The following is a 23,959-nucleotide window of genomic DNA, read 5'->3' as shown; positions in this document are numbered from 1 at the left end:
GTCTCCAAGGACCCACAGGTCCTCCTCTGCCTGGCTAACTCCTTCCCCTCAGCCCACAAACACACTAAACCTCTGGGCTCCCCTTCTCTTTGGCACACGCTCTCCTTTCTCTCCTAAGGCAGCCACTTTAAGGGTACAATTCAACGAGTCTTGAGAAACATACACATCCACGTAACCACCCTTACACCCTAGAACATTCCCATCACTCCAAAGCATCTTCTCACGCACCAACTCTCACCCCCACATAACCACTTACAGGTTCGTTGTGTTTGTTCTAAAATTGCACAAACCCAGTTCATACGTTAGGTTCTCTTGGGTGTCTGGCTTCCTTCTTTGCATCATGTTTTTGAGATTCATCTACATCGTCACATGTATCATGGTCTGTCCTTTTATATTGCTAAACAGTGTTCCACTGTGTGGATATGCTATAATTTATCTGCTGAGGGACACTTTCCAGTTTGGGGCTGGAAAATGAGACTAAAGCAGCTATGAACATTTATGGTACAAGTTTTCGCTGGGACCTACGTTTTCATTTCTGTTGGGAAAATACCTGGAACGTGGAGCCATATTGTTTACATGGGACTCGACAAGGAGCTGCCACACGGCGCTTCAAAATGGTCGTGCTAGGGGCGCCTGGGTGGCTCAGTTGGTTGAGCGTCCGACTTCGGCTCAGGTCACGATCTCGCGGTCCGTGAGTTCGAGCCCCACATCAGGCTCTGGGCTGATGGCTCAGAGCCTGGAGCCTGCTTCCGATTCTGTGTCTCCCTCTCTCTCTGCCCCTCCCCCGTTCATGCTCTGTCTCTCTCTGTCTCAAAAATAAATAAATGTTAAAAACAAAACAAAACAAAACAAAACAAAATGGTCGTGCTATTTTAGGTGCCCACCAGCAGAGGATAAGATTCCCTATGGTTTTTTAAATGTCGGTTCCTGGGTCCTTCCCCCAGGAAGCTGATTCTGTGGGTAAGGCCAGGGAATTTGAGTTCTTAACTAGGAAACCATTATCCTGGATCTTATTTCACCTTCTCGCCTTCTGTGTCTTTCTCATCTCACGGCTCTCTGGCCCCTACCCTCGGAGTAAGACCAGAACTGCCACTGTCCAGTTCCAGTAACCAAATCTAACACTTGCAAATCCTTATTATTAGGTTTCCACATGGCATCTGACGACGTCTTCCCGTGGAATCCATGACTCAGCCCCACTTCGAGCTGCTTACGGTGTATCTCAACCCTGAGGTCACACCCCCCCGAAACCTGATCCTCCTTTACATTCCCAGATTGGCTGGCCAGCCCCACTCCTGCCCTGTCACACAATCCGGAAACACAGAGCTGTCCTCGACTCTCCCCTTAATTCTAACCCGCTCCCATTCAACTAGATGCTGAGTCATGTAAGATTCGACCCGGCACACATTTCTCAAAACCTACGTCCTCCTTTACCACTGCCAAAACTAGGCAGCCATCATCTCACTGGGTCTACCTAGCAGTCTCCTAACCAGCTTCCTGTCTCAGATCTTGGCATCTTGGGCTTTTGGACATGCATTCTACCTACTGTCTGCAAGGGCCTGACACAGGCAAATCTGTTCACGTCTTTCCTCCACATAAACCCCTACAATGGTTCCTTCCTCCCTCTGCCTACGGAATACCTTCCATCTCTGGGGCTCAAGTCAGAGGTTCCCAAACTTTCTTGGTTCACAACACCCTTCGTGTGTCAGTAAATTCTTCATAGGGCCTTGGGCAAAAAAGAAATGCCTAACAGTTCCATTTATTAAGCAGTTAGTTCCAAATGGCCTAAGTATGTAGGGACTAGCAACTTCAAAGCCACTTGAAACAAAGGAATACATGTAAATGGAAAGAAAACTATTTCATTCTTAACCATAACTACTTACTAATGGGATGTGTCCCTGCTGGGTGCCACACATATTCCAAACCTTATAATCGGATTAGACACTGCCACCCTCATTACCATTCCGCATTGCTTTTCATGTGGTGTTTGAATTTTATTACAGCAACCACCAAAAATTCAGCCTTGCAAAGATACGTCGTTGAAAGGAAAGCAGCACAAGCTGATGTTGAAACCCCAAACTATCTCGAACAGGGTGTCTGACATTTGTTTGTTGAGTACTGCTATGCTTCTCTCAAAACTTGAAAACAAGTTGCAGTGCCTCGGTGAGTTTACCGCGGCCCCCAGGGCCCCTCGGGATGGTTTGGGAGTCACAGGCCTATGCGCTCAAGGCTGTGCAAAACGCAGGCCCGATTCTTCTCCATGACTCTCTTTCAATCCAGTCTCTTCCCAGAACACCCCTGTGCTTTCATGCTGGTCTCTGTGCTCATCACTGCCTGTTCCTCTTTAGCTATCTAAATCTGCTTGTTCATCAGGGCCAGTTCAAATGCCCTCCTCCTCCAGGAAATCAGACAGTGACCACCCACCGCACTGGGTATGTTCTTAGGATGCATTGATCACGCTTCTCCAGGGCTGGTGTGTGGGTGCAGGTGGCCTTTCAAATATCTGGGGGCTGGACTGAAGTTTAAGCATGTTGAAGGACAGGGACCATCTACATCACGTACATAAAAAGTGAAATATACACAGAAAAGTACATAAAGCTTATGTACGGTTTAATGAGTAATCAGAGAGTGAACTCTGGGGTAGCTGCCGTCCAGGTCTCTGCTCCCCTCATATTTAGTAGACAATACTCTCTGCAGAATGAAAGGAAATCCGTGATTTAAGATATTCAGTCCTGTATGTCATAGTGTCATTCCGACAAGTTTTTTCTAACGAAAAGGACTTTTCCACAGAGAAACCTATGTGATAAAAGCTAAAGAGAGCTGCCAGGCACAGTTTGGTGTGTTCACTCACATTTAAAACTTGTTTAAATGTATGGGGGGGGGGAATGATATGGTATTTGCTTCAGAATAATGAAGGAGATGAGGAAGGGGACTGCCTGCCACATGTTGATCACTACTGAACCTGGGTGCTGGTTGCATGAGGGTTTCACGATACTATTCTACACTTTTGCATGTGTTGGAAGTTTTTCTAAAATGATAAATTTTTTAAAAAGAGAGAAGCCAAGAAAAAGAAGTCATTCAAGCAAGGAAAGTCTTTCCAATATGTTCAGAAGAAAGGCCTGTTTCTCCTGCATTCACTTGAATTATAAACCTTCACTTTTTTTTTTTTTTTTTTTTTTTTTTTTTTTTCAGTAATCTCTACACCCAACGTGGGGCTCAAACTCATGAACCTGAGACCAAGAGTCACATGCTCTACTGACCGAGTCAGCCAGGCACCCTAAACCTTCACTTTCTGAAGTGAAGTCCGATCCTACAATGTCACAGGGTTTGAAGGGACTGGAGGGAAACCCACTCAGAGAGCAAGAAAGATCTTGTCAGCACTGCCACAGGCCTCCCTAACGTGCTTAGCAAAACTGGTGAGGATGTGGGAAGACAGGGGGGTGAGAAGTCAGCAAAACAGAAAAATGTCTCTGACGAAGTCAACCAAAATTTAAGTAGGTCTTTCAAAACAGAGCCCACATTTAATGGCCTCTCCATGGAGGTAGCTCTGGGCAGACTTTCTTCCACGTGGGAGGGAGTAGATTCCTTTGATTACAGAAGCCACAAGAACAGGTTGCCCATCTGACTGGAGCTCAAGGAACCTTACAAGATCATTCTCTTCTCTTCCTCAGATAAGCACTGATATTTCTGGAACACACTGCTTCTCTGGCGGAATCTAGACGAGCACTGGCTTTTCTGCCCTGCCCCACCTCACTCTCCTTTCCAAAGCACAACCACCTGGCTGACCCCTACACCCCTTGCATTTAAAACCCGCTTCCTCTCTGAGTAGAGGACTTCTCTAGGTACATCTCAGATGTCACAAAATATTTGAAATTCTCCATACCAGCCCCTTCTAAGTACACCTCTAGCAATGATTTGAACACTTCTGGGCTGGCCCTTCTGAAAGGTATTTATGGACCAAAGAAACCCAGGAACGAAGCCTCCTCATATACCAAATATTCAAGAGCCTTGTCCTTCCCTCTCTCCCGTTCTCTCTGAGGAAGAGTATGACAACCCCACTCTTAGTAACTATCTGTTGAGATTTACCACACACGTCTCAAGAGCAAAGACAGAGCGTCTGCTATTAGCTTGATTCTCTGCTCCACGCTGTGTGGGATAAAGAAAGGAGTCGGTACAGCCGATGTGCACGAACGGTATCTGATGAACTGCCGAAGCATGTGGCACACACCACAGGACTTCCCAGGTGAGGGAAGTCGCTGAGGGCTTGTGTACTCGGGGAAGAAAGACTTCGTAACGAAGGCTGGCTCAGAGGGCGGCGAGGACCTGACAGCATGAGTGAAGAAGCATCACCCTATCTGTGGCAACGAGGACACAGCCTTGGCGAATACGAAGTGTTCCTTCTGAGAAGCAGTGACACTAAGGCTGGACAGGAGGCAGCGAGGCCATGGAGGAGAATGCTGTGACAACACTGACATGGTGGGTGCTAACCAGGGGCCGACTGGAGGCTTCCGAGCAAAAGAGAGACGGGATCGGAGTCCTCCGAAGGCAGGTCAGATGGGCAGGCGTCAGGGCACAAAGTGAACAAGACAGGGAAGGAGTCAAAAAGCGCAGTGAGGGAGGCGACGGCGGCCTGCACCGGTGCTGGGGAGGGGGAGGAAGGGCGGCAGGAGGAGGGGGAACGTATCAAGAGAACTTAGTTCTGATGAAAAAAACGCAGGGGACAAAAAGGACCTCAGGAGGACATGGGGATTTTAATCCTAGAAGACAGTGAAGCTAGACTGGCTGGTCTGAATGCAACGAACCACTGGCATCTCCTCAAGAAAATGCTTACGGTTCTAATACTCTTTTCTTACAGAAATCATTCGTAAAACAAGGCCGTCCACCCCCCCTGAACTCAAAAGGTAAGCTTCCCCAAATATGTTCCGCGCACTCAAGTGAATCTGTTAGGGAATGTTTCTCCCCAGCGGCAGCTCACTTCCTCCCCCAAAGGAAAGGTGCTTCTGCAATCTGAACCTCAAGTTCCCGTTGAAGTTGCGAGGTCCAACGTGTAAGGTAGCAAGTCTCCAACGTTTCTCAAAGTTCAGCTTTGATAAGGAGAGCATTTTAAAGCGGACATCTCACCAAAAGCTAACCCTCGAATTCCAGGTCTCACCTGAACTGGGACAGGACGTAACAAGTCTTCTCTGCGAGTCACCAGATGTCACGCTCAACAGAGAGCATCATGGGGACGTGCCAAAGAACCTGAAAAAGCTCCCACTCCAGAGGTAGTCGGATTCTACCATGTTCTTACTCACCTTCACCCTGACAGAAGTCACTCAGACCTAAACACACACACTATAATCACCAGTGAAAGAATTAAACGGGGGAGGGCAAGACAATTCAATGCTATGGCCTGAGCCCAAACGCCTCTCAAGACGTCAGAGCTTCACAGAATCCGTTCGTGAGTAACCAGAGTGCCATCAAACCTTGCACGGTCAGGCCAAGATGAAAAGACAGGTAACGAAGTTACAGCCAAAAAAGGATTTTATTCACGTGCTTCAACATTCACAGCTGGATCTCGACACAGACCTAGTAAGAGTGCAAAGAATACCCACTGGAGTGGAAATCTATGCCACCAAGCATAGTGACAGCTGTTTGAGAGACCTCCTCATGAGAGATGTGTCACTCTGAGGTAAAGCCCAAGCTTGAGGGAGGACGCCAGAGGGGGTACAGAGGAGACTGAGCACGAGCTGGTTCTCACAGAAGCTAAATGAGGAGGACATGAGGGTTTGTACCTCTCATTGTCTCTAAGTTTGCGTATGTTTAGAATCTTCCATGATAAAAAGGAAAACACGACAAAGAAAACACATTTTCAAGATACTCAAAACAGGCCCCTCTCATATCCTCTCTCACAACTTCATTTTCAGTCCTCCCAAACAATGGAAAGCAAATAAACACTTTTCTTGTGCTTAAGCAATGAGGTAGAAAGGGAGTAATGCATATCTTAAGCCTAGAAAATTCAGTAAGAGAAGACAGATTAGAACCATGAACGAAATACCGCCCCTTCTCACACTTCCCTGCTCATGTTTCCGTCACACCTCTGAAGGCAGATCTCTCTTTCAGAGGAACGTGCTCGCTGCCGGAGGGACAGGAGAGAAAAACCGACAGCAAAAAGTCACAAAGAGCCATACGAAATTCCAGATCAGAAACTGGAACTGGAACCTGCCATGACAGTGGTCCAGGTGACAGATAATGCATCCCAAGGGGGCAGAGCCCAGGCTCATCTGTTTCTCAGGGTTCCCCGAAGACATCTAGTCAGAGGGTTCTGGGACCCGAGTCAGCATCAGGTGCCTGAGACATCTACTGAGCATCCCTGGCTGTCTACGGAGCCCAACCTCAAGAAATTAGAATTCAGGGGCGCCTGGGTGGCTCAGTCGGTTAAGCGTCTGACTTCAGCTCAGGTCATGATCTCTGTGAGTTCAAGCCCCACATCACGCTCTGTGCTGGCAGATCACAGCCTGGAGCCTGCTACAGATTCTGTGTCTCCCTCTCTCTCTCTCTGCCCCTACCCTGCTTGTGCTCTCTCAAAAAAAAATAAACGTTAAAAAAAATTTTTTTTTCTATAGAAAATAATAAAGAAATTAGAATTCAGTGGGAAGACAAATGCAAACAAAGTTTCACAACACAAGCACAAAGTGCCCCGAATCCAGATGAGGAAAGGAGCTCACCCTGCTTGAGGGGTCAAGAAGGTGACCGTTGAAGGGGATCTTAACAGATCTATAAGGAGCCTGACCAATGCTGCAGGCTGCCGGTGGGGAGGGCACATGAGCGAAGGCCCCATGTTGCTGAGGCCTAGAGATGGGGTGAGGGCCAGATGGTGAAGGACCTCGCATGCATGCGAAGGGGCTTAGACTTCACTCTGTGGACTGGGGCCTTCTCTGTGGCGAGGGACCAGTTACTGAAAATTCTAACCCAGCACGGATGACTCTTAGGATCCCTTCTGTACTTCTCGTGGACAGGTAACACAGGTGGGCAGACCACACTTAGGGCACTGCCTTAGACAGCACCAAGGCTATCTCGGCAGAGGTGCAGCCTGGTCCGTGGTCTCCTTAGAGGGCAGGTCTGACAGCAGTGTGATGGGTGAAGGACAACAGAGATGGCAGGCAGCCAGGAAGCTGTTCTCTTGACCTAGGAAATGAGTCTGGCTGAGATACTGGCTAGAAGGACTGGGTAGCTCAGTCGGTTGAGCGTCCAGCTCCTGGTTTAGGCTCATGTCATGATCTCACAGTTCATGAGTTCGAGCCCCGCGTCGGGCTCTGCGCTGACGGTGCGGCGCCTGTTTGGAATTCTCGCTTTCGTCCTTCTCTCTGCCCATCCCCCACTCTCTCTCAAAACAAATAAATAAAAACTGAAAAGAAAAAAAAAAAAAAGGAGCCACATTGAAGAGACACTACTTCAGTCTACATGACAGAACTCAGTGATCAAGTAGCAGAGCATCACCGTACTCTCCAGACTGGGGGGGCCGTGGCTGTCGGCACCAGGAGGAACTACGGGAAGAGGCACACGTAAGAAAGGTGAACTCAGGCGGGAAGATTTTCTTCCAATTTCACGTAACTTTATTCTTGTATTCTATTCTATCTAGTTTATTCTTTATTATTCTTCCAAATAATCCTAGTTAGCTCGTTAACTTTAGTCAAATGGTATCTCAAAGTGAATGCAAGAAGCCTTAAACCAGCCCAGGCAATACCAAAAGAAAGTCCTTTCAACCCCACCAAGCCAAAGCAAGCTTTAGAAAACCAATCTAATGCCAAACAGGGCAGCAGTGTTTTCTGTTTGCATCTGGGCTGAAAGTGCAGAAAAGAAACACACACGCAACTATCTCCCACTGGTGAAATTTCAGACAAAGCCAGACAGTGTTGTTGCTACAGTCACAAAATCACAGCCTAGAAAGATTGCACCTCGCGTGGTGTCAGAACTCGTTAGTTTCTGAAAGCAAATAAAACTCGTTTTCTGTACTAGGTGCAGTTCGCTGCTGTGGTGTAAGAAATGTTCATTTCTGGGAACGGCAACACATGTTTGGGTGAGGAACAAAAGCACCTGCCAAAACCACTCTGTGGAAAGAAAAAAGAAAACAAAACTCTCACAGTCTGTTGGCCCTTGAAACAAGTAAACAGTCAGGAAACCATGAAATGGAGTAACAGGTAGATACTGTGCATAGCCCCGGCTTGATGAGTTAAAGGGGTCTGTTTGCATCTGCAAGTTTCTTCCATTTGCTTCTGATCCCCCACTGCCTCTCAGGCCCAGGCCCACGGCCTCCCTTGCCTGGACTGGTGCGGCAGCCTCCGCCTGGTCTCCAGCTTCCTCCTGGCCTCATCAGTTCAGTCTCAACATGGCACCTGCTAACCCTGTAAAGTGGAGGCCAGGTGTCTTAGCCAGCTCAGGCTGCCTTAACAAAATCCCACAGTCTACGTGGCTTAAACAACAGACATTTACCTCTCACTGTTCTGGAGGCTACAAGCCCAAGATCAGGCTGTCCGCATGGCTAGGTTCTGGTGAGAGCCCTGTTTCTGGCTTGCTGACGGCAGCCTTCTCACTGTGTTGTCATATGGTGGGAGAGAGCAAAGGCTCTGGGCTTTTCCTCTTCCCAAAAGGGCCGCTAATCCCATCATGGGGGTCCCTCCCTCATGACCTCATCTCAGCTAAATCCCACAGGCTCCACCTCCAAATACCACCACATCGTGGGGGAGGGCTTCAACGTGAATTCTGGAAGGACACAAACATCAGTCTGCAATACCAGGGCAAGTCGCTCCCCTGCTCAGATGTCTCCGGTGGTGGCTTCAAAAAGGCCAACAGCCTCACACCAGCCACCAGGCCCTACACCTCTACGGGGAGGCTATACCTCTATGGGGAGGGCAGAGCTTGCCAGGCAGCACTCAGGAAATCTGTGAGGGGCATTTCTTGGCGGTCACAGAGACTGGTGGGAGCTGTGGGGGGGCGGGCACTGCACAGCCAAAGATCACGTCAAATCTGTACACCGTCAGACACTCCCACAGGCCAAAAACCTTTGATAACTCCCTGGAGCCTACAACCTCACTTATGTAAAAGCACAAAAGTACTTTTTGCATAATTTTATACAAGTAATCTTTCCAGACTTTAACTACTGTATGAAGCAGGCGAGGTCGCACTTCTGACGTGTGGAGCGTTACCAAGAATTGCTCGCCATCTTGGAGATGCGGGCACCGCTAAATGTCCTGGTGTTTTTATCAGTCTGCATTGGCGGGCACCACATTCACTCACGGCGGAGTGTCACCGTGTAGGAGGGTATTTACATGTTAAATTACATATAGGTGAGTAAGAATTACTTTTCTATTAGTCCATTGTTAGATTACCAGCTGCACAATACATGTATTTCTTTCTGAAATTGTGTGTGTGTGTGTGGGGGGGGGGTTGGTTACTGTCTATAGATTTCACTCCAGGACAGTAGGGGGGCATTTCTGTAATAAATATTGTATGGAGAGAGCATGGCATCCCCGCAGGACTGGCGCTCTCATCTCCTACTCCTCTTCCTCTCCTTTACTCCCTGCGCCCCCTGCAGCCACTCTCATACTCCAAGTCCTCCACCACGGAGGACTCTCCCCCCTCGCCCCTACTATGCCTTCTGCCTAAAGGCTCCCCTGCCTCCTTGAGTTCTTGCTCAAATGGCGCCTTCTCTGTGGGGCCTTCACTGTTGAAAGTTGCAGCCCCCCCCCCACCTCCACCCCTGGCCCTCTCTATTCCACTCCCCTGCTTTATTTTTCTTCAATAAAGTCATAGCTTTTATCACCACTACGTAATTTATTTCCTTGTTTCCTGCCAGAATGAAAGCTCTAGGGGGGAGAGGATTTTGTCTGTTTCTTTCATTTGCTGTACCCACAGGGCCTGGAACAGTATCTGGATACCATTATAGGCGATTTACAGATTAATGGTTTAGAAATATCAATTTTGAAATCTTTAGTCATAATTGCAAGATCAAAACTAAGTCAAAAACTCAGGGTCTCTATGCATTATCACCCTTAACCTTTGTGTAGAAATACATAGATATACTGTAATATACACAGTGTTTACATCTAGTGTAGAAATATAGATAGTGACTGGTATCCAGGGCTGAATTTAACTTTAAAAAGCCAATCTAGGGGCGCCTGGGTGGCTCAGTCGGTTAAGCATCTGACTTCAGCTCAGGTCATGATCTCGCAGTCTGTGAGTTCAAGCCCCATGTCGGTCTCTGTGCTGACAACTCAAAGCCTGGAGCCTGTTTCAGATTCTGTCTCCCTCTCTCTCTGACCCTCCCCCATTCATGCTCTGTCTCTCTCTGTCTCAAAAATAAATAAATGTTAAAAAAAATAATAAAATAAATAAATAAAAAGCCAGTCTATTCTCAGAAAAACAGTGAGACTTAGAACATAATGAATATCACTTGAAATTATCAGACCTTACTGAGATTTCTCAAATTCTCCCTTTAAGTGTCTCTTAACACCTCCCTGCTCTGCCTCCCTAATCTGTTCCTGGATTCCACTGATTTGTATTTCTGTCCCGCCTCTCATCCTTCCCACCTCTTCCCATCCCCCTGCTCCCCTTTTCAGGTCTGCCCCACAGCTCTGGCCTCTCTGTCACTGGCCCACACTCCCACACTGCACTGCAGGATTAGTGTTGAGTCACTCACTCTCAGTCATATTAATGGTCCCAGCTTCCTGTTCGTCCGGGTACAAAAGCCAGGATGCTACCATAGGGCTCAACATGCCCTCTGCTTCTCTCCCTCCACCTCTACTCCCTAAGCTCCTCCCAAACAGGACCTAGACCTGCTGCCTCCTTTGCAGGCCTCACTCCCGACAGAAATTCACAAGGCTCAGCTCACCACAGCTTCAGAAATCTTTCCTGCTCTCAGCTGGCCAAGCTCAGAGCAGTTCCTACCACCTCCCAGAGGCCCTTAGAAAACCGTGGCCCAGCCCTAACATTCAATGGTAAAAAGTGTTTCTCTCAAACCTTTTGTTGAGGATTTATTGATTTCACCTTTGGACAAAATCAGACACTGTGAAATTTAAAGGACTCTACTTTTGTTTTAGAAACATTAGAAGGCTTAAACATGAAGGAGAGACGGTACAGATAACATTCCGGGAGGCTGTAATACAATGCTGAAAGCCTACAGTCTTCTTGTGGCCACTCACTCCTGAGAAAGCTGGTCGTTCCGGCTGCCTGAGGTTCTTGCTGATCCAAGCAGGGACCCACTCAGACAGGTGAGGCAGGGTGGTCTGTGATGCCCCAGCTGCCGCCATCTATGGACCGTAACCAGGTTTGCTGTTGGCTTGATACAATGATGTGTCACCTTACGATATATGCCAATATTTTTCCATTCAAAACACTGTTTTGAGAACATTTTATTAGCGAAGGAAACACACTTGCTGTGCTCATGTAAATAATGAGTCACAGATCAGTGACGAAAGAGAGTATGCTGGTCAGACTCTAATCTAGGGCCAAATCAGAATTATTACTGGACTCTGAAAGCCCCAAATCCTTGGATTTGCATAGCTTTATCCAGGACGATTGCTTTGTAAATCAAATACAATTTCCCAGCTGTAGGACTCTACCGTGCTAACTATCACCAGCAAGACAAGATCATAAAACGGAGGCAGAGTAGATTAAATGAGAAACAAGTTCAGCGTTTCACTTCCCTCAACGTAAAGACCCAATAAAGCGGCTAACTTGGATGAATGTCAAACTTTACAGCCCTCAAGTAGTTCAGCCTCTGTAAAAACAAACGAGTAATTTGAGGTTACAGAAGATAGTTCTTATAATTATGATTACAAGATTCTAATCATTAACTAGAACTTAAAAAAAAATTTAATGCAGCATGTCTTTGTAAAAGACCTACCAGCCAGAACTATTAATAGAAAAGCCTAGAGCCATTTAAACATGAAATCTGGACAGAAGAAAAAAAAAAAAAAAGATAAAGCTTCCTCTTCAACTGATGCACTTTGTGAATAATCACAATTCAAGCTGTAAACATACCCTCTGAGTATAATTCCCTCTCTTCTCCTTGCCTCCATTATCCTTTTTAATTTTATTAAAATGTATAACTGTTTTTCTGGAATATGTTTCCTGGGAAGTAGCTGAGCAAATGCCCAGGTCAATCAAGGACCATATCCAAATTACCTTCTTTTAAAGTCCATTTGATTGAGCCCGTCCTCTTACTGACAGCATGCAAGCTTCCATCCAGGGTTGACACAAACAACAAGGTTTCGGGAAGTGTCACTGTGCTGGGACTTCCAAAAATCTGCAATGAGATGTTCATGTTCAATAGTAATCTTCATCTTGGGCACGTACAACCACAGACAGACTCCCCACCCCACCGCCGCCCCACCCCACTCCAAAAGTTATCCTTCTAAAATCTGCCACCTCACAGATGAAGACGCTGAGGTTAGAGAGCCCGCATCCAAGGCACATGTCTAGACAACAGTTGAGTCAGGACTAGATCCTAGTTGCTTTATTCTCCCTAAGCAGCAATCCTTCCCGCAGACAGACAGGCTTATCACCTGACACAACAATGACAGGGATTCTGAAATAATCCACAGGCAGCTCCACTGAAACAGAGGAAGAAAGTATGCTCAGCTTTCTAACGGACTTCCTTCTCTTGGTTATACTGCACCTTCTAAAACTTGGTCATCCTGCAAGACTCACTGGGAAAGAAGAACGCCAGCATACCCACACTTGCCCACGTGCACTTACGGAATTTTAAAAAGGCAAAGAGCTAGGAAAAAGTGTTTAAAGCAAAATAGGAAAAGCAGCTCTCATTACATAAAAAGTTCATACAATGGGGCGCCTGCTGGTTCAATCAGTCAAGTGTCTGCATGATCTCATGGTTTTTGAGTTCGAGCCCCGTATCATCCTGTCAGCACAGAGCCTGCTTTGGATTCTCTCTCTCTCTCCCTCTCCCTCCTTGGCTTATGCACTCTCAAAATAAGTAAAAAAAAAAAAAAGAGAAAAAGAAAAGTTCATAGAACAATAAAACACCAAGATTTCAAAAGAGACAGGTTATAAAAGAAAATATATGAAAAATATAACGCAAATTGTTCTTCACTTATAGTCAAAATGTAATTTACATAAAATTTTTTATGCTTAATGTGTTAAAACACACACATACACACACACACACACACACACACACACACACACACACTCTTTACAGAAAGCAGCCAAAGGTGGTGAAATTCACTTTCTCATCCATTGTTGGTGCCAATAAAAATTATAAGTCAGTGCAATCTTTCCGGAAAATATAAAAATGCTCAGATTTTTGATCCTATAATTCCCATTCTGTATCCTAAAGAAATAGTTCCAGAAACAGAAAAAGGTGTGTGCACAATGATGCTTATCATATCCCATTTCCCATTTACGAACACAGAAACTAGAAAGATCTGGATTTCCAATAACATCTAAATGACTGAAATAAACTATAAACACCCAATGGAATATTATGTAATCATTAAAATAGCACTTGGGTAAAGTTACAGCAACATAGAAAAATGCTTCTATACATTTTCACGTGAAAAATACAGAATCCAAATTTTAATGTACACTGTGGTGATAATTATACTGGACAAATTTTCTTTGTCTGCCTATCCTCCAGTTTTGCTAAGAACTGTACCCTCATCTGCAGTTGCCATGGGCTCACGCATGCGCACAGGCAATACATCCATGTGCAGGTGATAGCTGGTAAGGTTTCCTGAGACAACACCCTTTTGAGGTGTTCAATTCCAGCTTGCTTTTTTAAATGTTTGTTTATCTTGAGAGAGAGCATTTGTGCAAGTGGACGAGGGGCAGAGAGAGCAAGGGAGAGAAAGAATCCCGAGCAGAGCCTGATGCGGGGCTCGATCCCACAAACTGTAAGATCATGACCTGAGCTGAAAGCAAGAGTGGGACACTCAACCAATGGAACCACCCAGGCGCCCCCAGCAATGCCAACCCTGTAATAAGACTTTCTCTTTGTCACCATACTGTCCCATAAGCCACCTGGTTCCTGTGGGTCTTAAATTAAAACTAGGCCAACGCAACTTGCTTATGCTGTGAGAGTTTGGATTTTGGCACAAAAATTTTTAAATATAGGAGTATGGCTGGCTTGTAGCACTAAACAGGAAAGACTGGGGCTTTATGTGTGCAAGGCAGCCTAACCCTAAAATAATACCTGCCCACTCTCGGTAAGAACCAGGATGGCACCCAGCTAATACCTTAATAAGGAAAGCCCGATGGCTCTTTCCAAAGCAGCCTGAGATGGCAGGACAGACACCCCAGTCCCTGCATTCCTGTGGAGACCCACTGGCAGAGGGGGCGAAGCAGCTGCCAGAGCCTGACTCATCTCCGCTCTTGTCTGGTTCCGGCCTAGAGGTGAAGAAGTTCCACCCTTTACCTTGCCCAGAGCCCCTGGGGCCCACTCACCTGGAATGGAAGAAACAAGAGCAAGCTTTATCACTGCCTGCGGAGTCTATTCTCAGTGTAAAGCCCCAAATCACAGGAAGACTTTTAACTCTATCTTGGGAACTAGGAAATTAGTCTGGGTACGACCTGGCTAGGAAAACAGAAGCCTCAAGGTGGTGCCTGCCCTAGCTGGGAATCCAGAGGTCGTGCATACCAAGTGTTTTAGGGATAGGATTATTTTAGCCTGCAGATTAAAGACCGCTGTTGAGACTCATCTGAACCTGTTCGCACCTGAATTGGAGAAACGGACATTGCCCGGAGCACATGGGCCTGCAGAACAGTGGCCCTGGGACAAGACTGCTAAGGCCTGTTGCTGAAGGACACTTAAGGCTATCCCCCACTGAGAAGGTGATGGGTTTGCAGCGGGACGTGGGACTGTGAGATCACATCAGCTGGGGGCAGTCTAGAGCTGGAATGAACGAAAAGGGAAGAGTGCCTGCATACCCGGGGACCGGTAGGTGGAAAGGCCTGCCGAGGCCCCTCCACCTGTCGTTTTGTACAACAGGTCTCGGGATCACACGAGAATTGTGAACTCTCTGGTCGCTCAACTGGTAAGAAATTAAAACTCGAGAGATTTCTGTGGATGTTTGCTGGATGTGAGAGAGACAAAGATTGAAAACAGAGAAAGAAGCCTGAGAAGAAACAGCTGAAAGACGGACAGAGTGCCCTGGCTTCTACTGTTCCTCAGGCCAACAACTTCCTGTCATTGGGCTCAGACACACACCATCCCTTACAAGAAACTCCTCCTCTTTGCTTACATTTGTTGGAACTAGATTTCTGTCACTCGCAATCCCAAACAGTCCTAAAACACACACACACACACACACACACGCACCATTAAAAATATATATGGAGAGAAGGGCACCTGGGTAGCTCAGTTGGTTAAACATCTGACTCGACTTCAGCTCAGGTCATGATCTCACAGTTCGTGAGATTGAGCCCCACATTGGGCTCTATACTGACACTGCAGAGCCTGCTTGGGATTCTGTCTCTCCCTCTCTCTCTCTCTGTCCTTCCCCCATGCTCTCTGTCTCTCCCTCAAAATAAACATGAATACATATATATATATATATATATACACACACATATATATGTATACATATATATGCATACATATATATGCATGTTTATTATACTATATATATTCATGTTTATTATATTACATATATTCATGTTTATTTTGTATTTCTATGTATGTATATATATACATATATACACACACACACATATATATATACACACACACACAGAAAAAAGATGAAAGAAATATTACAAAACTATGGCAACAGTTTTTTTTCCTCCTGTATTTTCTAAATTTTCTATGATATGATCATGTAATCTGTGATGAATTTTTTATAAAACGGAAAGAAGATGGACAAGTTAGCAGGTGGGACAGAAGCTCAAAGTTAGAAGAGCTTCAGCAAGCCCCTCAGCATATTAGGCAACTCAACCACCTTTGATCATTAATATCCAACAAACAGAAATAAAAGTTTAGAAACAAAGAGGTCCCTCAGTAAGACAGTGTGCATCCAGGAATAGATGAGTTTTGTCATTGCTATTAAAGCCTACAGTACAATGATAATGAACTAAATGCCCCCAAATATAGCTTATCACGGTATTAGTATTAAAAAGGGTCAATATTTACTAAAACATATCAGTGCTGCTTCATTACTAGTGTGGAAACAAAAGCCACCTGCCTCGTCTGATCATCCTGGAAACCACAGGAAGAGCAATTGTCTATGGTTGGTTGGTGAATCGAAATAAAACACTAATCACATAACTAACACAGTCTTATGAAAATCTTAAAAATACCAGGTTTGGCTAGAAGTTGAATTTAGCAACTGAGAGTGCCAACAGTTAATCACAGTGTCCATACGGACGTCACAAACCCTGTCACAAGCTTCTCTCCTCTTTAAAGGCTCTTGACAAATTCCAATTAGAACGTCTGGGGAGACACTCTGAATGGTGTAATTCTTTCACATGGCAAATTAATATGACAAAATTTCTCGCCTTTCCCCCGGCATTTCTGAAAGCTGCCTGCCCTCAGATACAGTTGCTATCACTAACGTGAATTAAATAAGCTTCTAGATGCCTTTTGGGATACTGAGCACAGCTGAGAACCATTTGTACCTGAACATCTAAAAATGCTGCTTCACAGTAATGAACTTGCACATTACCTCACCCAGCCATTTCAGCCATTAGGGCTCTCTTCTCTCTATGATGGATGAAATGGCCATAGGTGTGTGTTATACACGCTCGTTTCCGGACAGCCTGAAACTGGAAAAAAAAACCCTGATTCTGCAGAACTGCTTCGAGTTGACTCCCTGGAATCTGACTCATTTTTGCAACTAGTGGGATATGTACTCCTGGCTTGGATGATGACTTCTAGCAAGTAATCCCAGTAACACTATGGAGGGTGAAAATGCTAGTGGCAGGTAACCTACTCTAACCTAAAACTAAACACCCATTAGCCAGCTGGTCCTCATGGAAGTCTGGCCATGCACGCTCTCTCCCAGGAGGTGACCCTGAGGTAGCAATCCCAGAAACACCCAGCCTGAGGACTATGCAGGAAGCCTGGTAATTCAGGGCAGATGATGCAGGACAAACGTTGCTACTAAAACCAACTTATTTCATGTAGGTTCGTTCAGTGGTAAAACAGCCCTCACCGAAGCCCTGCTCAGTCTGGACTTCAGCAAGAATCTCCCTCCCATGAAAAGAAACGCAGGACAGGGACTGTGTCCTTGTGTTCAGTGTTCCGATGGTAAAGCAAAGTGCAGCACCCACACCATTTCATAAAATGTAACACTCACTTTAGCTTTACTACAAAGACCCGGAAGCAACTACCGACAGCTTATACAGAGATGATTAAGAGGTGAGCCACCAACAATTTCACCCTAATATTCTAAAGTCAGCTAATTGTTAGTTGCTCTTGCATTAATTAACTCAGCACCTGGTATTTCAGGTAAGAAAAAAATCTTTTCTAAAATGAGTTTTGGGGGGCGCCTGGGCGGCTCAGTTAGTTAAGCGTCTGGCTTTGGCTCAGGTCATGATCTCGTGGGTTCCTAGCCCCACCTCGGGCCCTGTGCTGACAGCTGAGAGCCTGGAGTCTGCTTCGGATTCTGTGTCTCCCTCTCTCTGCCCCTCCCTGGCTCGCTCTCTCTCTCTCTCAAAAATAAATATTTAAAAACTTAAAAAAATAAAATGAGTTCTAGGGAGGTCTGGCTGGCTCAGTAGGTAGACTCGGTCAGTAGAGGATGCAACACTTGACCTCAGGGTGGTGAGTTCGAGCCCCACATTGGGCGTGGAACCTACTTTAAACAAACTGTTAAATGAGTTAAGTAACTTTGTTTAGAGAATGTCTTCAGTAAAGAGAATATGGACACACGAGATAGGTATGTGTTTAAGCAGCACGAAACAAATGAAACTGCCTCTCTTAAAAACCCACCTGTTTTGGAACTAGTACTTAGCACTGGTCAGGCAAGGAGGCAGCTCACAAGTACCTGGAGAGCCCAAGGCTTGGTTTCAGCTGCTATGTCTATCACGGAGGTGGCTGCTCCTTCCTACTCACCCTCTGCCCCCAGCCCCAGGAAGAACAGCAGGCAAGCATATTGTAAGCGCCTCCAAGATTGAGAACAGAGGAAAACCCAAGGCTTTTCATCAGGGTTTCCAGAAATGCTGCATCTTCCCAAGAAATACAATGCGTAAGTTTCAGACACACATTTCAAGAAATAGTCCGCACACACATTAACTGACTACCTAATAACAAGGGTCATAAATAAGTTAATAAAAATAGCACAGACTTTTCATCTTGAAGTCAGGGGGAGGAAGTGGTGCCATGCACACGTCTCACACCCAGCTCTCCAAAGTGATCTACGCTTGATAAGCGTTGTAGTGCTGGTTCTATTTACAACAATGGGGCGTCCCACCCCCACAAAAAAGGTGCACGCACACATCCAGAAGACCCCCCACCGTGAACGAGAAAGCCATACACTTCTCAGGTGGCGTGCAAATCAATCAAGTCAAACCCAACTGCACATCTCCAAAAGTTAAATTTAAATGGCAACACTGTAGCACTGGCTTAGTCTGATAAGCAGAAGCAGTAAAAATAGTTAAAATCTTTTGTGACTCTTCTCTACTTCCCACCTCCACTTTAACAGACCACAGTATTCATAATAATATTCAAGTACAATAACGTGGCTAATAACAAAATGATTTTTTTTTCTTTTAGGAGTACCACACCAATTTCCAGGATATATTCAAAGGCTATTGGTTTGTTTTGTTTTTACTAATTTTTCCTCTATGTTCATTGGACTACCGTTATATTGCATAATCCAAACTTTAGTTTTATTTATTTAAAGCTACGTAAACCAGGGGCGCCGGGGTGGCTCAGTCGGTTGAGCGTCCGAGTACGGCTCAGGTCATGATCTCGCGGTCTGTGAGTTCGAGCCCCGGATCGGGCTCTGTGCCAACAGCTCAGAGCCTGGAGCCTGCTTCCGATTCTGTGTCTCCCTCTCTCTCTTCCCCTCCCCCACTCATACTCTGTCTCTCTCAAAAATAATAAACATTAAAAAAAAATTTAATGCTAAGAAAACCATTCCTCTGAACTAAAAGTACAATGCTTGTATAACTCTAGCAAGGATACTGGCATGTTTCCAATAAAATATTATTACACAGCATAGTGAGCACCTAAATTCCTGGAAAACTACAACCTGCCATCAACAACCAGTCTGCCTTATGCAGTGCAGCGGCTCCTTGCCAGGGCTCAAACCCATTGGATGGCTGGCCACAGAGGTAAAGTGAAGGTAAAGTGACTTACAAGTTCATTTTGGTTAGTTAATATGTACACATTATGGTTTTACAGGTAAGGCATAAAACAAAGTCCCCAAGTGAGGGAAGGATTACATAAGAAAGATTTCCACGTTCTTTTGTTTTACTACTTAAGGACACATGCAATCTTTAAAAAAAATTTTTTTAAATTATTTTAGAGAGAGAGAGAGTGTGTGAGCAGGGGAGAGGGGGAGTGGGACAGAGGGAGAGAGGGAGTGGGACAGAAGGAGAGAGGGGAAGAGGGGGAGAGGAAAAGGGGGAGAGTGGGAGACAGGGAGGGGGAGAGAGAGAGAATCCCAAGCAGGCTCCAAGCTCAGCATAGAGCGAGGCAGGGCTCAATTCCAAAACCCTGGGATCACGACCTGAGCCAAAATGAAGAGTGAGATGCTCAACCTACTGAGCCACCCAGGCACCCCGGACACATGCAATCTTGAGACCAGTTAAAGCTGCGTGTCACCAAATGCAGAATAATAGATTCTGAATGGATTAGAATATGCTAAAGAATGAGAGCTTCTAACTATTAACCTTAGCAATGATGCCCAGAGGGGAGAAGGGCATTCTCTGTGGGGGATGTACAATGCCACAGGAGGGAAGACAGTGTGTGTGCATGTGTGGATGTGGTAGAGGAGGTAGTGTCTGATGGATAAGAAGGTAAAGGTGAGGGGTAACGGCAGACAGACTGGATTATTCTCCTGTTCATAGTTAGCAGAAAGCTACAGGATGGATGAGCTGAGTTTAAGAGAGATCAATAAGCCACTTCTGGCATGCCATAATAGGATACCAGCCCTACAGGGCTTTACACATGTGTGCACGTGCACACACACACACACATACACACACGTCAACCTGCGCAGTTAATAGGCCAATTCAGCAAGAAGTACCTTAAAATAGCATTCTGTAACATAGTCCCCAGGTAGGCACAATACTGAAGAAAAGGACATCTTGTGTCTATAATTCTATTTATAGCAATATTATCTACCTCAGACCATAAACTTCAACAAAGCCTGGCTATTTGCAATTCTGGTTGCTTTACAAAGTACTCAATGGAGTACTGGTGTAATATCATTTGATCCCATTGTACAAAAATGATGGCCAAAAAAAATCATCAAGAATGACCAAAGCAGCATAGGACACAAATCAGTGCCCAGTAAATGCCTGCACACACCCATTAAAGATCTCTTGATGAGAAAAAAACAAAAACAAAACAAGAACAAACAAACAAAAACATGAGTTTAAGCCTCTCACTGATCAGGAAGGGGGGGCTAAGCCAGCAGCTTTTCCCAAAAGCCTACCAGGTATTTTATGGTATCTTATGGAAAAGCCTGATTAGAGAGATACAATAAAGATTTTTATTCTAATCCAACTCTCCTCTCCAACTCCCATCTCATTTACATGTCTGATCCAACAGTAAAGTACCTGCTCACACACAAGGAGAGTTCTATATGGCCATCTGTACAAGGTGATAACACAAAACTCATTGTGTTTAGTCTCCTGTCTGCTGACTTGGGATAAAGATTAAGAACAGAACAAAAACATTAGTGTATTGTATTAAGAGACTTTCTTGTTTAATTGTGTCTGTTTTCATGATCTCAGTCTACTACAAATTCATTCCAAACTCTATTATACTTTGTTCACCTGCAGGTAGGTCAGTAATAATCCATCAACCACATAGTTCCTTCTAACAGACTATTGGCTGTTATGTTTCCTGATATTAAAGTCAATAAAGGTAACCATGACATTTGCTTTGGATGGGAGTCAAATGTCTGGATGGGATGCTAAAAAGGGCAAGGTCTAACTGAACAGCCATGTGTGGTTTCCAAACTAAGCAACGGAGAGAGTTAAACTTGCATTTGTGGCAATTCTTGTGTGTGGTGTAATTAACCACCACCCAAGACAGTTACAATTCTTCAGTTTAGGCTACTCCTCTAATGGTTCTGATAAAAGGTTCCTCCTAAATCCACTTTATTCCTGAGTGTGAAGATATGTTAATTTCACAACAGGTGATTCTATTTCCCCCAAACTGGCTTTGGGGCCCCAGGCTAAGTGTCTAAGTTCAAGCAGCTGGCAGTTCTGTTTGTCTTCATGGTCCCTCTGCCATCAACTTATATTGACACCATGGGAGGAGGAAATACAATTGGGCATGAAAGGTTCTAGTGAAACCCTTTAGCACACTGTGGCCAAGGAAACAAGCCCTTATTGTTTCAGGTGGTATCAAATCCCTGAGGTCCTGAGGCATTTATGGACATGAAAACTAAAACCCAAGGTTTCACAATCATTTAGAGGCTGAGATTTAGAACGCAGGTATTGCCGCTATTCCTTCGTTGCATTCACTAAAGAGAAACAGCGCAGTTGACATCTTGTAAAATTTGAGAAACCTGGGAGGCTCACTTACCTTAATGGAGCTGCATCGTAAACAAACTCAACTAATAAAGGTCTGACTTAAACTGTAAATGCAGTAGGGGACTACCAGCCTCCAAAAAAAAAAAAAAAAAAAGCCGGATTTGATCTACTTGAGTATGCATACTCATCTGCAGTTAAACATATTATGAGGAAGTCCTCCTACGAAAATTTCAACGGAAAAAAAAAAAAAGGACTCAATGAGATACCAAATTTTTCAGTCGGAACAACTGCAACTAATTTGAAACTGTCAATTGTTTCTACCGAACAATTGCAACTAATTTGAAACTGTCAATTGTTTACTCTATACTGGTTAGAGATTGCTTTTGCCGGGAGGGGAACGAATGGGATCAAGTAGAAAGTGGATAAATAAATGCTCTAGTTAAATAAAAATTATCTGCAAAAAGCTGTGTTTATGACATAATTGCCACCCAAGCTTCCCAGATGTTGCCAAGTTTTATAATAGAAGTTAAACATTATGAAATGCACCTCTAGTTGAGATAGATACCTGGCCAGCCTGACTTCCCCTAGACAGAATCCCCACTGTTCCCAGCACATTTGAGGATTCTCTACTGGCCCGTGCACCACACCCCGTTCTTCTCTCCATTTAGCTGGACAGTCACTGAAACCCATATGGCTCCGCACAACACAGATCAAACAGCAGGGACCGTTTACAGCTTCCAGGATAGGCCATCTTAGAGATGAAAAAGAGAGAGGAAGTCAAGGCCCAGAGGGGTAAAGTGACTTGCCCAAGGCACCAGAGACAGTTAACCATAGACACGGGACTAGAACCAAGGCATCCGCCTCTCCGTCTGGCCCTTTGCCCACTACACCACACTATAATTTTACTACTTTAAATCACGGTTCTCCGAGAACCATAAGCTTAAATTACTTCAGGCATGGAGCTCCCCTTTGAATTTTGCTGGGGCAGATGAAGATCTGCAAGCACCCTGCTCTGATAAGGGGGCAGGAGCTTTTAGAGGAGACCAAAATATAATTTGTGGATTCTACATAGACACCCAATATACCAAAAGGCACTGAAAATTATACAGGGTGGGGTCTTTAAAAAACTTTCTGGATATAAATTCCTGAGATCCCACTGTAGATCTAAGAGGGTGGGAATAACACCAGAAAAAGGTTGGCCACCATAAAAAATTCCTGCAATACACATTTACCCAGCCCAGTCCCACTGGCTTAAAAAAAAAAAAAAAGAAAAGAAAAGAAAAAAGCTCTTTGATGATGATGATGATGATGATATAGTGACCACTGCCAACTCCTTTGATGAAGCGAATCATTCTTTTCATGCCAGTGTCAAGGAAACACACATTACTGATTAGCACAGGACAACTCCCTTGAACAGCAAGAACCATTTTAATAACCAAACACACACTGATGAGCCTCACGTAGTTAAGCCAGGACTGCTACACCTAGCAAGAATAAGATGCTCACAAAAAAGGGAAGGAAACACAGATCTGAATATTGACTTTTTCATGTGAAAAAACCCATAAGCCACCAGATTTCCATCATTTCAGCCAGGCTTCCTGTGTTCTAGGCTCCTCTGAGAGGCAAATGTAAACATCCCTATGCAATTCTCACACATTTGGACAGAGCCAGAAACGCAAAAGAGACTGCTCAGAAGATTGTGTTGGCACAACCAAGTGCACAGAGTTGTGGTGTGAAAACCAAAGGCTGAGAAACAAGAGTGAAGCCAGAGGACTGGTCCCGATGGAACAAGGCTGCTTCCTCCAGCTTACTGAGCGGTGGGCAGAGAACAGACACAGCACAGCATTACCAGCAAGCAGCTACAAAGCCTTTGGGGTCGAGGAAGAAGCCCTTCCAGACACTAAGGAGAACAGAACTCCCTCCTAAAAAAGGAAAAATGACCGTCCAGGGCAGGGATGGGGGGGGGGGGGGAGTCACTCTGTTGCCAACAGGCTCCACATTCCCAGGGACCTCTCTTCCTAAAAAGTCACCATGTTGATCAACCTGCTGCCTCACCTGGAGGTCATCCAATCCTACTGCCGATTTCTCCGAGCCACAAAAGTGGCTTATGTGGGGATCTGCATTGTGGAGCAAGGTGGCTAAGCTTTCAAATGTTTTTTCTTTTGAAAACTGAGGGACAGCGACCTCTCTTTAAATGCCAAGAAAGCAAAATAAATGTTAAGAATGTCAAAGACAAGAGTTATGTAAATATTAGGGAAGATCGTTTTATTTAAGAAATTGGTGGGGGCCAAAGATGCCATCAGAAAGTTAAACA

The 23,959-nt window shown here is 45.1% G+C and overlaps 1 protein-coding gene across 2 annotated transcripts in view; it reads right to left on the bottom strand.

Moving 5' to 3' along the window:
* The window catches only part of ERN1 (endoplasmic reticulum to nucleus signaling 1), a 78,715-nt gene that overhangs the window by 39,905 nt on the left and 14,851 nt on the right, over positions 1 to 23,959 (bottom strand). Inside the window, exons 1-2 of one of the 2 annotated variants that reach the window (XM_053893367.1) lie at positions 12,406 to 12,531; positions 12,163 to 12,283 (exon numbers count right to left, since the gene is read on the bottom strand). In XM_053893367.1, coding sequence (XP_053749342.1) covers positions 12,163 to 12,283; positions 12,406 to 12,453 — 169 coding nt within the window. In that variant the 5' untranslated portion in view covers positions 12,454 to 12,531. Of the gene's footprint in view, positions 1 to 12,162; positions 12,284 to 12,405; positions 12,532 to 23,959 lie in introns of those variants that run through there. The other variant, XM_053893368.1, reaches the window with a different exon arrangement.

Source organism: Panthera pardus, unplaced genomic scaffold (genome assembly GCF_024362965.1).
Source record: "Panthera pardus isolate Hobbes unplaced genomic scaffold, ASM2436296v1 HiC_scaffold_3, whole genome shotgun sequence".
NCBI classification, from domain to species: domain Eukaryota; kingdom Metazoa; phylum Chordata; class Mammalia; order Carnivora; family Felidae; genus Panthera; species Panthera pardus.
This window is presented reverse-complemented; position numbering and strand designations above follow the sequence as displayed.